The 16,024-nt window shown below is 39.4% G+C and overlaps 1 protein-coding gene across 4 annotated transcripts in view; it reads right to left on the reverse strand.

Annotated features, from left to right (window-relative positions):
* Positions 1-16,024, reverse strand: part of DNAAF9 (dynein axonemal assembly factor 9) — a 149,837-nt gene that overhangs the window by 82,359 nt on the left and 51,454 nt on the right. For all 4 annotated transcript variants that reach the window (XM_027078796.1, XM_027078798.1, XM_027078797.1 and 1 more), the window contains exons 8-10: positions 8,706-8,804; positions 2,973-3,028; positions 588-723 (exon numbers count right to left, since the gene is read on the reverse strand). In XM_027078796.1, coding sequence (XP_026934597.1) covers positions 588-723; positions 2,973-3,028; positions 8,706-8,804 — 291 coding nt within the window. The remainder of the gene's footprint in view (positions 1-587; positions 724-2,972; positions 3,029-8,705; positions 8,805-16,024) is intronic.

Raw genomic sequence — 16,024 nt, forward strand, 5'->3', positions numbered from 1 at the left:
GTGTTCTTTTGTCCTCCTTATTGTTCCAAGATTCCTTCTTTTTTTTTTTATTTTTTTATCATTTCTTCTTTGTTTTGACCAAACTTCCTTTAGTCATTCTTTTAGGGTAGGTCTGCTGGCAACAAATTCTCTTAGTTTTCTTTCATCTGAGCATGTCTTGATTACCCCTTCATTACTGAAGGAGGTTGTCACTGGATATAGATTTCTAGATGATAGTTCTCTTTTAACACTTGAAATGTAACAGTCAAGACATAGCAAATTTAGGCTTGGAATGACTGTCTATTTTCAAGTTAATTTAAAATTCTTATTCTACTGTTGATACTACTTGGATAACTGAAAGTTTGGTTCGTGAAAGTATTTTTTTAACCTTTACCCTTCAATATTTAAAAATTAAATATGATACTTTCAAATCATATCTAGTACTTATATAAAAATACACAGTCAGTTTTTAATCACTTTTCACACCAAAACAACTTCAAGTTCAAGGTTAAATCAATACACTAGTTGGAAAGGTTCCATTTATCCAGCTCCCCTCCTCCCTATTTGATAATAAAACCAATTAAGCACCAGGTAGTCAAGCCACTCACCATGTGTTTGGCAAAGCTCCCGCTGGGACCAGTGCTGCGTACCAGGTGCCCTTCAGAAGGGAAGTTAAAGTTGCCAGCATTCAGGTTTTCTCGTGTGGAATGATTACCAAAGAGAACAAATGGCTGCCTATTAGGGCTAGAGTGGCAAATCAAAAACATGTAATTAGTGAAGAGATTACTGGCTAGGGAAACTTCCAAATGAGTGAGTTCTTGGGCTTCTCTGACTGTCATCCTGTGGTTTGAGCAAGGTGATTAGTACAGTCCACCTAATGCTCCCTGCTGGTTGGGAAGAGATCCCAGATTATCTTTGACTCCTCCTACTGACCCATAGGGACATACCTAAACCCAAGCCATGTTTATATTTTTAGCTTGTCCTGCTGCTTAAGGAGAAAGTTCTGTAAGTTTGCTGTCCACGATACAGAGATGGAGCAAAATCCCAGTTTTATACAATAGCATTTTGATAGAAATATACATTTTCAAGAATGATAGCAGTTGTGATACTCACACTGTAGACAAACAATAGAGCTGTTAACCATTCCCAAGTAGCTTTAGGAGGGAAGGAGGAAAGTAGGGTTGCAAATGTTCTCACCACCACAGCTACCCGTCCCTGCACCCATCCCTCTCTTCCCTCTTTCCTCTTGGCTGCAATGCTTCCTCAGAGTTTCCCTACTTTCCACTCTGCTTCCACTCTGCCCTCCTATAATCCATTCTCCACATTGCAGAGAAGATAATCTTTTAAACATTCAAAGCCTTTATTTTCAGGAGAAGGGCTGAAATCTTTCACATGGCCAACAAAGACTAACATGGTCTGGCCTGGCCAACTTCTTTAGCTCCATATAAGACCACTCTCTCCCAACTTCCACACTCCAGCCAAACTCATCTTCTTTTATGTTCCTCGACACACATTTCTTTTATGTTCCTTACGTTCTCATCTCAGGACCACTGCTTTTATCCCTTAATTATCTTTACTCATCATTCACATCTCATCTCCCCCCAGAGGTCAGCTCTCCAGTGTGGTCTTCACAGTACCATGTTCTTTTTTCCTTCAAGGCGTCAATCAAAGTTTGCAATTACATATTTCTTTGTGAAGTTGCTTGATTAACGTCTTATTTCTCCACCACACTATTCACTCCATGAGGGAAGAGACTGTGTCTGGTTTATTTTTAAATCATGTATCTCTTGCTTAGTATGTCACACCTATTTGTCAACAAATAGTCAATGACTAAAGGATATTTTAAAAAGATAGTTTCTGCTATGGATTGAATGTTGTGTTCTCCCAAAATTCAACATGTTAAAATCCTAACCCCCAAAGTGATGGTATTAGGAGGTAAGGATTTGGGGAGGTGATTAGGTCATAAGGATAGAGCCTTCATGAACAAGATTATAAAAGAAACTCTTATAAAAGAGGTTCCAGAGAGATCCCCCTTGCCCCTCCTGCTATGTGAGGTTAGAGTGAAATGACACCCATCTATGAGAAAGTGGGCCCTCACCAGACACCAAATCTGCCAGTGCCATGATCCTGGACTTCCCAGTCTCCAGAACTATAATGGAGAAATAAATGTTTGTTGTTTATAAGCTACCCAGTCTATGGTATTTTTGTTACAGGAGCTAAAACAGACTAAGACAGCTTTCTTTATCCCATACCCTTTCCTTAAATTGCCCTTAGAGTATGTCATGTGGAAAATCCTTTGTATTTCTTCTCATTGTTCTTAAACATACTTCCTTAAGCTTCAGACAAACTGGGGCTGTTAAAAGTAAAAATGACCCTGATTCTATTCTGATGCTTAATTCAAGTTAAGTGAGACTCTGTGCAGAAAAAGATCACTCTGAGTCCCAGCCAGGGTAGTCTGTCTCATTACCAGATTGGACTGCAATTGGGGAAGAAAAGAAAGGAAAGATCTACTCGCATTTATCCATCAGAGGAACTATCAGCTGCTGGGCCCTCCTGATTATCATTGCAAAAGAGGTACTGAAGGAAACACTTCAAGAAAACAAATGCAGCAACCCTCATTGCTCCCATGTCTTCCTGGGGCTGGACCTTTATGCCCAATCCCTTTTACTCCCCAACAAGCCACTGTTGATCACTGCCCAGCCCTTGGACACTCTGCTTCCTCTAGCTTTGCTGGGTTACTGATGGAATAAAAAATTCCTTTCTTTAGATTTTAGCAAGTTACAATGTTTTAAAAGCCACCTTAACATAAAACTTTAATACAAAAGCAGTGAAACAGACAATTTTATAGAGTATGGATTTCTTACTCTGTGATGACTAAAGTCAACCCATATTTTCCTGACTCCAGCTTCTGTACTTAGATTCTCTCCCATTTCCACCCCCTTGTCAACCCCATTTTCTCTATTACCATTCAATTTCTTTCCCAAGAATCTTACCTATTTTCAGTTATATGACTGGAAATCATTCCATGACTAAAGTAACTTCTGAATGGCTAAAAAAGAAGTCAACATTATATATATTAAGATCACAGTTTTATAAAACAATCACAAACCCATCATATATGCATGTATGTGTGCTTATAGTGTGTGTGTGCGTGCGTGTGTGTGTGTGTGTGTGTGTGAGAGAGAGAGAGAGAGAGAGAGAGAGAGAGAAAGAGGGAGAGATACATGTTTATAGATTGTTATAAGAACATGGGAGGACATATGTGGTGGATAACAACATGAATTTTGGGGATAGAAAGCAAACAAACAACAATTAGCAAAGACAAAAGATAAAAGGCTGCAAAAGAAAAAGAAAGGAAAAGGAAGGTAAAGAAAAATCCTTGTCAAATTTTACAGTTTTTAACTACTGAAAGGAAATTGGACAAACCACCATCTGTGTTCTAAGTTACTAACCATATAGGAATCTTTTTCTTCTATTAAATTTTTTTCTACATTTCCAATAATTAGAATTATTTTAATTCTATAAATTATAATATATATTAATTCTAGTATACTAATTTAAAATGAGTAATGAGGGAGAATCCAAGGGACTTAGAAGTACTGACAGAAGTTTCCCAGGAAACCACAGAAGTACTTCTCAGCTTTGATGTGCATAGTGCTAGGCTAAACACTAATCAAACACTGATATGCAGGGTCTTTGTCAAGAGTTCAAAACTTCAAAAGGCAATTCTAATCCCCTTAAATAATACTGATTGTTTCCCCCCCCATTAAATAAATAATATATGCTTATTTTAGAATACAATAAAAACCACCTACAATCTCTAAGAACTATTAACGTTCTGGTACATTTTCTTCAAATCTTTCTTCTATGGTATATTCATAGAATATATATAGATTGTACCAAAGTTTATTAAATAGTCCTTTATTCTTGGAAATTTATATTGCTACTAACTCTTATATCATAAATAATACTGTAATGAATAACTTCTCATAAATTTTATCTACAGCTCTGATTATTTCCTTAAGGCAAATCTGGAAATGAAATTATAGGGTAAGAAGGCAAAACTATATTGCCAAATTGTTTTTCAAAAAAGTCTGATCAATGTACACTTCCACTTACAATATCTGAGTGTGCCTATCTCAGGGTAAGCACTGTCCAATAAATGTCCTTTTAAAAATATATTTGTCAAGTTGACAAACGAAAAATGGTACCTCGTTGTTGTTTTTATTTTATACCCCTTTGATTTTTAATGAAGTAGAATATTTCAGATATGTTCAATGGCCATTTGGACTTCCCTTTGGTAATTAACTGTTTATTTACATCCTCTGTATGTTTATCAATTGGAGTTTTGGAGTTTGTCTTACTGATTTGTAAAAACTCTTTATATATTAAAGGCATAACAGCTAAAGTTTATTGAGGGTTTACCATGTGAACTGTGACAGGCATTTAAATGTATTATCTCAAGTACAGTTGACCCTTGAACAACACATTTTAACTGCACAGGTCCACTTATATGTGGATCTTTTAAAATAGTAAATACCACAGTAATATATGACAGGCAGTTGGCTGAATCTGTGGATGTGGAACCGCGGATGCCAAGGAACCGCAAATATGGAAGGACTGAGTATAAGGAGGCGTTGTGTACACAAAGGGCTGGCTATAAGTTAAATGCAGATTGTCGACTGTGTGGAGGGTCTGGAGGGTCTGGGTCCCTAATGCCAGTGCTGTTCAAGGGTCAACTGTAATCCTAGTAACAACCTACGCAATTCATTCTATCATGATCCCCTCTTTACAGATGAGTTAGCTAATTTAATTAACTTGTCCCAGGTCACAGAGCTAGTGAGCTGCATAGTCAGGATTCTAACTGGATTTGGGAAAAAAAGATAAAATTAGATCCATATCTCACAACATATCCATATCTCACATCATATACACAAAAAATCCCAAGTGAATTACGGATCTAAATTAAAAAAATTAAACCATACAAGTACTAAAAGGGTAAATTCCTCTTTAACCTTAGATTTATAAGCCTTTCTGTATATGACTGAAAATCCAGAGGCAATAAAAGAAAATATTAATACATTTACATAAAGATAAAAAGTTTGCATGGCAAAAAACCACCATAAACAAAGCAATTGATAAATAAGGAAGAAATATTTGGAATATATATCACAGACAAAAAGGTAATAGCCTAAATATATAAAGAACTCGTAAAAAACAAGGAACAAAAGACCTAAAACCTGTGCTCTATAGCTCAGTTAATAGTATTGTACCAATATTAAAATGGGAAAAAGACATGAAAATAAAATATAAAATGGCCTTCAAACATATGAAAAAGTGTTCAAGCTTAGTCATAATTAGAAAAACACAAACTAAAATAATACCAAGATACCATTTCTCATCGATGAGACTGTCAAAAATTAAAAAGTATGACAACACATTCTATTGGTGAGGCTGTGGTAAAACAGGCACTCTCATATGTTGCTAGTGGGAATGCAAATCAGGACAACCTTTCTGAAGGGAAATTTGGCAATAGCTAACACAACTACATATGCACTTACCTTTTGACCCAGCAATCCCATTACTAGGTATACAAACCTCCAACAATATGAAAATACATAAGCACAGAGTTATTTACTATGGCACTCTTTGCAACGGCAAAATAACCTAAATACACATACATAAGACAGGGGTTATTCTGCATATAACTTATAGTTGGCCCTCTGAATTCGCAGCTCCTCTGCATCCATGAATTCAACCAATCCTGAACCATGTAGTACTGTAGTATTTACTACTGAAAAATATGCAAGTGGACCCAGGTAGTTCAAGCCTGTGTTGTTCAAGGGTCAACTGTATTATGAATTATAATAAAGAATGAACTGACCTAGAAAGAGTTCCAGGATACACTGTTAAGTGAAAAGAGCAAAGTGGAAATGACTACATATGGTATGCTACTCTTCAATGAAAGAAAGGATATAAGAAAATAACCTATGTATCTGATCATTTGTGCAAAAGAGACAGAAAACATAAACCACAAACTGAAGAGATTTGTTACCTACTGGTAATGGAATGGGTGGAAAAAGGGTGGGAAGAAAGTGGGAATCAGAATATGGTAGTAAGAACCCAGGAGTGACACGTCACCGAGTATATCTTTTTCTTGCGGTAGGCGGGCCTCTCACTGTTGGAGCCTCTCCCGTTGTGGAGCACAGGCTCCGGACGCACAGGCTCAGCGGCCATGGCTCACGGGTCTAGCCACTCCGCGGCATATGGGATCTTCCCGGACTGGGGCACGAACCTGTGTCCCCTGCATCAGCAGGCAGACTGTCAACCACTGCGCCACCAGGGAAGCCCTCACTGAGTATATCTTTTTGAATATTTTTTACTCTTAGAATCAGTAATAAGAAAAAAAGAATTAAAAAAAATAAAAAACTGAAATGGGCATCAGTGAGAGGTGGGACAACTTCAAGTGGCCTAATATAGAAGTAATTGGAGTCTCTGAAGGAAAAGAGAACAGAAAAAATAATGGCCAAAAACTTTCCAAACTTGATGAAACTAAAAATCCAGATCCAAAAAGCTCAACAAAACCCAAGCATAGGAAATATGATCAAAATTACAGTGAGACATACCATAATCAAATTACTCAAAACCAGTAATGAAAGAGAAAATCATAAAAGCTACCAGAGGGAAAAATGACAAGTTACGTACAGAAGAATAAAGATAAAGATCAATGACTTTTCATCAGAAATAATGCAAGTGAGAAAGAGTGGAACATCTTTCAGGTACTGTAAGGAAAAAACTGTCAACCTAGAATTCTATATACAGCAAAAATACTTTCAAAAATGAAAGTGAAGGATTTCCTTGGTGGCATAGTGGTTAAGAATCTGCCTGCAAATGCAGGAGACACAGGTTCAACCCCTGGTCCGGCAAGATCCCACATGCCGCCAAGCAACTAAGTCCATGTGCCACAACTACTGAGCCTGTGCTCTACAGCCCGTGAGCCACAACTACTGAGGCCCAAGTGCCTAGAGCCCATGCTCCGTGACAAGAGAAGCCACCGCAATAAGAAGCCTGCACAGTGCAACGAAGAGTAGCCCCCACTTGCCACAACTAGAGAAAGCCTGCGTACAGCAAATAAAGACTCAATGCAGCCAAAAATAAATAAATAATTAATTAGAAAAAAACGAAAGTGAAATAAAATTTTTTTTCAGACATACAAAAGCTGGAAGAATTAATCATCAGAAGATTCACACTACAAAAAATGTTAAATGATATCCTTCGGGGCAAAGGAAATCATACCAAATGGATATCTGTGTCTACACAAAGAAATGAACAGCACCAGAAATTTTAACTACATGGGCAGATATGTAAGATTTTTGAATTATTTAAATCTTTAAAAAATACTGTTAAAGATTTTTAAAAGACAAAAAAGACAACTGTTTAAACAAAGATAACCTCAATATATTGTGGGGTTTATAACATAATGTAAAAGTAAAATGCACAGCAACAAAGATCAACTCCAGTTCCAAAGGGCAGGAGTAGGGCCTGTCCTGGGTCACAGTGGAACACAGCAGAACTGAGGACGGGCAGTGCAAGCCCAAAGTAAGCTCAAGTGCAAGCTCAAGATCACTCTTTTGATCCTTCCTGTTGACTAGTTTTGGGGAATAGTTTGGGAACCAGTTTTGTGCCTTACTTACTTTATTTATTTATTTATTTTATTTATTTTTGGCTGCATCTGGTCTTAGTTGTGGCACGCGGGATGTTCGTTGAGGCACGCAGGATCTTTTGTTGCAGCACGCGGGCTCTTTGCTGTGGTGCGCGGGCTTCTCTCCAGTTGTGGCCTGCAGGTTTTCTCTTCTCTAGTTGTGGCGCGCAGTCCCCAGAGCACATGGGCTCTATAGTTTGCAGCACGCGGGCTCTAGTTGAGGCGTGCGAGCTCAGTAGTTGTGGTAAGTGGGCTTAGCTGTCCCACGGCATGTGGGATCTTAGTTCCCTGACCAAGAATCGAACCCATGTACCCTGCATTGGAAGGCGGATTCTTTACCACTGGACCACCAGGGAAGCCCCTGTGCCTTAGTTCTTGATTTACATACCTCAGTTTACTCATGGAGTGGGTCTTATCCTGAACCTAGTAACTTCACTACTGTTGTCTGCCTAGAAAGAAAGCTTGGCATTACCTAGAGGTTCGACTGACAAAGGTGTGCTATTCACATGTGGAGAATTATTCCTAGGCTTATTAACTGGTGCCCAACAGAATTCCTGGCTGACAGGGGCACCACCTCTGACAAATGAGTATCTTTCTTGTAGAGAAACTGGCACAGAAAAAAAAAAAACCTTCTTATATAGGGGTTGGCATGGGAGTTAAAAACTTCTTTATAGCATGCAACAAATCTTAAGGAAATGATAGCCAAATTCAGATTGGTAGTGCTGTATTCTGAGAACTTTTTTTTTTTTTTTGCGGTACGCGGGCCTCTCACTGCTGTGGCCTCTCCCGTCGTGCAGCACAGGCTCCGGACGCACAGGCTCAGCGGCCATAGCTCACGGGCCCAGCAGCTCCGCGGAATGTGGGATCCTTCCGGACTGGGGCACGAACCCGTGTCCCCTGCATCCGCAGGCGGACTCTCAACCACTGCGCCACCAGGGAAGCCCTGAGAAAATTTTTAATAAAAATAAAAACAATAAATAAACTAGCCAATTTCTTCTTTCTCTTTAACCCTTCCTTTACATACCTCACCCGCCTGAGATTCAGACAATTCCAGCAAGAAGGGAATTTCTGTGTCAAAACTGGCGAAGAAGCTAGTCCACTGACGTTCAAAAGCCACCAAATCCTAGAAAGAAAATGAAAAGACAATGTGTTCATTCAAGGAGGTACTTTAGAAAACCAGAATCATGAAACTGCATCTGATCTCAAAATACCAGACCGTTTAAATATGTTGTTTAAAAGGTAGTAGCAAACTACTGATACATGTTACCACATGGATGGACCTCAAAAACATTATGCCCAATGAAAGAGGCCATATATAAAAGACTACAGTATATGAAATACTCAGAAAAGACAAATCTAGAGACAGAAAGTAGATCAGTGGTTTGCTTAGGGCTGACAGTGGGAATGGAGGTTGACTGCAAGTGAGGACAAGGGAACTTTCTGGGTTGATGAAATGTTCTAAAATTCAAATTGTGGTGATAGTTGCACACCTCTGTAAACTTACTAAAAATCACCAAACTGTACACTTAAAATGGGTAAATTTTTTTTTTTAAATGGGTAAATTTTATGGTATATAAATTATATTCCAATAAAGCTGTTTTTTTTTGGTTTTTTTGTTTTTTTTAAAAGGGCAGTAAATGGGCTTCCCTGGTGGCGCAAGTGGTTGAGAGTCCGCTTGCCGATGCAGGGTACACGGGTTCGTGCCCCGGTCCGGGAAGATCCCACATGCCGCGGAGCGGCTGGGCCCGTGAGCCATGGCCGCTGAGCCTGCGCGTCCGGAGCCTGTGCTCCGCAACGGGAGAGGCCACAACAGTGAGAGGCCCGCATAACGGGAAAAAAAAAAAAAAAAAAGGGCAGTAATGTCCTTTAAAAGCTGTTTTTAAAAAGGACAGTTAGCAACGCTTGTTGAAGAGGGAGTTATTTATGAGTCACCTAAAGCTATTTATGAGACACTACACCTAGTACCATAAGCTCACAGAGTGAAGCTTTGTTTAAGGACAAATTAGTTGACTTTAGTTAGAAGTTCAGTGGGGCCAGAGGTGGCCCAGAGCCCTTTCCTCCCTCATCCTCTCCTCCAAGTATGAGGAACTCTGCACCTTCCCAGCTGACTCTCCTCTACATACAGCCTGCCTCCCTCCCCCATCCCAGCTGCTTTTCAGCCTCCTCTCTGAACTCATTCCTGTTCCCAACCACTACACATTGCTTTGTGTTCCTGGCTTTTTTTTAAGACATCATCAGTTAACCCAAAATATCAGCTATGACTTGCTTGATTGAGATACTCAAGTGACATCTTTGTCCTTATTTGGAAGTTGCTGTTAATTTGTACTCAAATTGGATAGTTCTCTTTACTGTCCATCTCACACTGTGTAAGTGTACATGACAAGCACCCAGCCTAGTGCCTTGCTTACAGCAGGCATCCTGTTTGCTGCACTAAAACTGGCTGTCTGGATCTATGCTCTTCCCTACTGTTCTCTTTAAGGATACACAAGTACTCATACCTATGAACTCTGTGTTAGACATGCAATGGTCCTAGGCATAAAGCATAATGGATCTCTGCTGGGAATACTTAGTGTAAACAACATTCTCAAGTGACTTCACTATTTGCTGCCTAGACAATCTATATTTTGTTTATTATATATATATATATTTATATACACCCACATGTATTACATTACATATATGTCAATATATGTCTAAAATTATTTTCAGTAATACGTAGGACACAGTGCTGATATTGTTTTCTGAGTATGTTTTATATATAACATAGGATAAAAATCAGGTATATATGTGTGTACATATGTATGTATATACATGTGCATGTATATATAAGTATGTATATGTGTATACACACATACACACACACAAGGAGAGAAAAGGCGAGGGAGCAGGGAGAGAGAGAAGAGAATTTCCTAGTTTCGTCCACTGAAGAGATCTAGAAACAATGACCAAACCAGGAGCAAGGAGAATTTCTAGCACCCAGACTGTGGTGCTGAAATGTGATTTCCCACTCAAAGAAACCATAACTTACTAGAGAAATGACCAATTCCAGGTCTGAGACAGGAAACGTACAAGATAAGCCTGGAATATCTTGTCACAGTATATAGCAGAGAAGTTATTGAGGACTATTAAGATTGTGTTAAAAGGATTTGTAACCAACTTGAAGTGAGACCACAGCCCAAAGATGGAACAATTTAGAGCATCGGTAAAGATGATAACTGCAATGGACAGAAACATATCAAACATATTTAAATCTATGAGTTCAAAATTAGATATATTTTAAAAAACTATTTTTTTTTTTACTGGTTACTTTTGGAAAACGGTTGGGAACCAACCTTATTTTGAAAACTTCAAAAGCAAGAATTCAAGCATTTAAAAGCAAGAATTCAAGCATTTATCTTGCTTTTCCTACATGAACGTCATGTAGGAAAGCAAGAATTCAAGCATTTATCTTGCTTTTCCTACATGAACGTCACCACTGCATAAACAATATTAGCAAGCTGAATATTTCTCTTTAGAGAATATAAATGAAGAAGGAATTATAGAATTGGAATACCACCATTTTGCAATAGTGAATTAAGACTAATTAATGAAGTAAAGATCTGAAGATTGCATATCAATGGCTGTTCACAAAATAAAGAGAATCAATTAGATACACATACTTCTTGGTAAGGAACACAATACCCTCTATGAAGTAATCTTCCCTCTAAAAATCAACCCTGAAACTGATTAAACCTCTAGATTCAATTACTAATAATCAGGAAATACAGAAGACAGGGAAACTGTTAAACTACATCATGGGAATGCAATCAACAAAATCCCAGTAAGGGGCTTCCCTGGTGGCACGGGGGTTAAGAATCTGCCTGCCAAGGCAGAGGACACAGATTCGAGCCCTGGTTCTGGAAGATCCCAAATGTTGTGGAGCAACTAAGCCCGTGGGCCACAACTACTGAGCCTGCGCTCTACAGCCCACAAGCCACAGCTACTGATCCCGTGGGCCACAATTACTGAGGCCCGCGCACCTAGAGCCAGTGCTCCGCTACAAGAGAAGCCACCGCGATGAGAAGCCCATGCACCACAACAAAGAGTAGCTCTCACTTGCTGCAACTAAAGAAAGCCCGAGCGCAGCAAAGACCCAAAGCAGCCAAAAATAAAATAAATTAAAAAAAAAAATCCCAGCAAGGACAACCGTATGACAATGATCTGGTTTCTTCAACAGACAGTTAGCGAGGGATGGGTGGGAACAAAGAGAAGGAGGGGGAATCCATACATGAGAAGAAACCTAAAACACACACAAGCAGGCAAAGCTAAACTATGATTAGATTCAGAAAGACCTGTGCTGGAAACTTTGCTTTGCCTCTTACTGGCTGTGTGACCTCGGGCAAGGGAGCTAACCTCTCTGAGCCGCAAATGCCTTATGTGCATAATGGCGGGGGCTATTATTTACCTTACAGAGATATTATAGGAATTAAATGAAATAACCTGTAGAAAGTGCTTATTACCAGGCCTTACACACTAGATGTCTGCAGTACTTGTCAATTTCTCTGCTTCTACTGTTGGCTAGCTGGAGTTGGCTAAGAACATCTGAGCCTCCACCTTGATTTCCTGGAACTTGTCTGCTCTACCTCTCAGACACCCATAATGCATATCACTGGCCTCAGGTAAGTCACATCTGAGGCTGTGCAACCCATTGTGGGTCTGTGCTTTCCTTGATTGGCTCTGTCCAATCCCTTGGGCTATACCAGAATGCTTCACTTTGTGAGGCTTAGGAAAACAAAAAGAACCAATATAGCTATTAGTACAGGATACACTTTATTCTGTTTTCCAATTCTATTTAGTAACAAACTCAAAAGTATGTTTCTATTTTAATGGCCTACATGGTGACACTCACCTTGGTTTGGGTCTACGATAAGAAGTAGAGTTATACAGTTGGGCAGTCACCATTTTCTGGCTATCTTCTACGGAAAAACACTGCGCGCTTTGGGGGATACACAGAAAAGATAGGCACTTTGCTCCCAAAAAAGTTCCCTGAAGAGGTGGATATGTCAGTACTAATTACAGAATAAGGTGGAATGAATCATTAAATACTGCCTTCAGCTCCATGCTATGACCAACAGTGACAAATCCTAACCACTAGACCATTGGGAATCCATGCTATGACTGAAATGGAAGATTTCACGTGTGTGTGTGTGTGTGTGTGTGTGTGTGTTTGTATTCAAATCTTCCTAATATCCTTGTGTACTTCTCTATGCCCACTTTATAGATGAGGAGACTGAGGTACTCAATGGTAAAGTGACCTAAGGATGCAATACTAACAACTAGCAAAAGTGAAAATATATCTAGGTAAGGGATACCCAGAGCCTGTGTGGTTTCCACTAGACACACTATTCTCCAATTTTTCCCCAGCACAAACAGTGCATTTGTGGAAATGGATACTGTGTATGGAGGTAGAATTGGTTCGTTGGATCTGATGATGAAGAAGAGAAAGTCTCTCTGCTCAGACTCCTGAAGGCCGAATCCAGAAGACAGGCCCAGATGGATATCAAAATCAGATAAGCAGCAGAAGTCTGCAAACCCCAAGAAACATGCCAGTGTGCCTTGGCCCTTGGCCACCAGGAAAGGACCCTGAACTTAAGACAGAACTCTTGCCCCTATGCTGGCATCCGGCAGTGTCTGATCTCAGGTGACTCAAAGGGGGAAAAGAAGCTTAATTTCAATATTTGAAAGTATTTTTAAGAATTACACGAGGTAGGACTTCCCTGGTGGTGCAGTGGTTAAGAATCCGCCTGCCAATGCAGGGGACACAGGTTTGAGCCCTGGTCCAGGAAGATCCCACATGCTGCGGAGCAGCTAAGCCCATGGCCCACAACTACTGAGCCTGCGCTCTAGAGCCCGTGCACCACAACTACTGAGCCCACGTGCCACAACTACTGAAGCCCGTGCACCTAGAGCCTGTGCTTCACAACAAGAGAAGCCACTGCAATGAGAAGCCCGTGCACCACAATGAAGAGCCCCCGCTTGCTGCAACTAGAGAAAGCCCATGCACAGCAATGAAGACCCAACGCAGGGAGGGAGGGAGGGAGGGAGGAAGAAAAAGATTTAAAAGAAAAGAATTACATGATGTAATAAATACAAGAAAATGAAAATAAGTAAAATAGTAACAACCACCAGTGAGACTACCATCTTTAGTTTCTAAGACACTGAACACAAATTATTTTACAAAGATGGAAATACACTCTGCTTTTTACTTTTCTCACCAAACATATTTTGAACATCTTTCTAAATCAAATCTCAGAGCAGTATGCATTTTCTCTTTGCAGGATCTGACCAAGAAGCATGGAGCTGTAGGATCCCTGGCCATCAAAGAGCTGCCAGTAGTGACTGACCAGTAAAAATTAAGGCCTAGATGCTAATTCTGACTATAAGATTACCAGTCTTAGCAAAGAGAAAATACATGTGAACAGAAAAGTATCTGGATATTGAAGAGAAAAAGAGTTTTTAAAGAGAACTTTGGAGGCTATGAAGCAGCTAAGCAAGAGAAGAGAGAAGAAAAAAAAGTAGATTTTAAGAAGTAATATGGGTACAGATTGGCTCCCTTTTTAAAAATTTTTTATAGGCACAAGTAACGACTAGAATTGTATTTTAACTTCTTTTGGTTGTTGGATTTGAATTTTATTAACACTTGTAGACTCAACACAGAGATCCTGCACAAATTTATAGTCATTTTCATACGTATTTATTTTACCCTACTTAGGGTTTACTGAGCTTCTTGATCTGTGGATTGATGTATTTTATTTCATCAATTTGGAAAGTTCTCAGACATTATCAACTTAAATTTCCAGCCCCATTTTCTCTCTATTCTCCCTTCTGGGACTCCAATGATCTACCATGCTAGATCATTTGACACTGGCAGATACTGGATGCTCTGTTCCACCCCTTTTGCTCTTTTTCTCTTTGTCCTTCAGTTTGGAAACTTCCTATTGACTTATCTTCAAGTTCACTGAACTTTTCTTCATTCGTGTCTAATCTGATAAATTAGCCAACCTAATAAATCCTCCATTTCTATACCATATATTTTTCATTTCTAGCATTTCCATTTGGTTCTTTTTATAGTTTTCAGGTCTCTGCTAAAATTCCTCAACTCTTCACACATGTTGTCCCATTTTCTTCCAGATTCTTTAGCATTTTTATCAGTTACTTAAACAGATCAAATTTTCTTGTTTCTTCTGGTCTTATAATTTTTAAAAAATCATATGCCAGACATTTTGTATAAAAGACCAGTAAAAACAGAGGTAAACAGTACCATTTACCTCTAGGAAAGGGCCACTAGATCTCTTTCTTTTGTTAGGCCACTAAAGCAGGGATCTAAGTCAACTTGATCTATAATTGATCAGGGTCTGCATTTTGTAGCATTTGTAGTTTGGTTTACTTCATCACTAAATTCAAGTATTTCGAGGGTGGGGTGTGAACTTTGATAAAGATTTTGCTCAGAGTACTGGGACAAGATTCTGGAAGTCTCTTTGCATTTTATAGCTGAGCCACCAGCTTGCGGAATCATGGACAATCTCTCCCTGCTTTACAAGCTGGCTACCACTTTTCTGGGTGGCTAACGAGTTCTCTTTGCTCTCTAGTCCCCTTGGCTCTGTCTGTGTAGAGAGATCCTTGCCTTGCTACCTCGCATCCAGCCTTAAGAGGGCAGCTGCTTATACTCTGTAAAGACCTGGAATGCCTCCAAATGACTGCTCTCAGCTCTCCTGCGCTAATCCAGGTTATAGCTGAGTGTCAAGTACCTCAGCGGGGATGGTTCTCAGTGCTCCTGCCTGGCTCCTAATCTTTGGTGGACTACCCTGAGCGCTTGTGAAGACCTATGGTTTAGAGTTCAGGGGTAGGTGCTGACTCACTCACATACAGCCATTAAAAGCGCTTTAAAAGGTCAACTGATTTTTTCTTATCTCTGTCTGTGATAGATTTCTCTTCCTCCTGCTGTTCTACTGGAAATGAGAACAGTGTCCTATGAAGGGCCCTACTTTTTTAGAAAACAGAGTTCTTTGAGGTTTCCTTGCATCTTCAGCTCTCTAATGATTTTACACTATTATTCTGTTGCATATTCAGATTGTTTTGGTTATTAGGGTGAGAATAATGGTCTCTTTTGACTTTCTATATCCCTAACTGGGAGTGGAAAACCATGGTCATTTTTATTTCTTATTTGTGAACAGCCAATTCCGGTTGTCTCCTAGTTCCCCATTGTTGTATTTTTCTTATCAATTTGTAAGAGCTCTCCATAGTGTAGTGGGTATAAATGTGCTCAATCATATTTTGGTATAAGAAATATCACCTTACTTTATT

Source organism: Aethalodelphis obliquidens, unplaced genomic scaffold (genome assembly GCF_003676395.1).
Source record: "Aethalodelphis obliquidens isolate GAN/ISIS:26980383/991018 unplaced genomic scaffold, ASM367639v1 scaffold42, whole genome shotgun sequence".
Classification (NCBI taxonomy): Eukaryota; Metazoa; Chordata; class Mammalia; order Artiodactyla; family Delphinidae; genus Aethalodelphis; species Aethalodelphis obliquidens.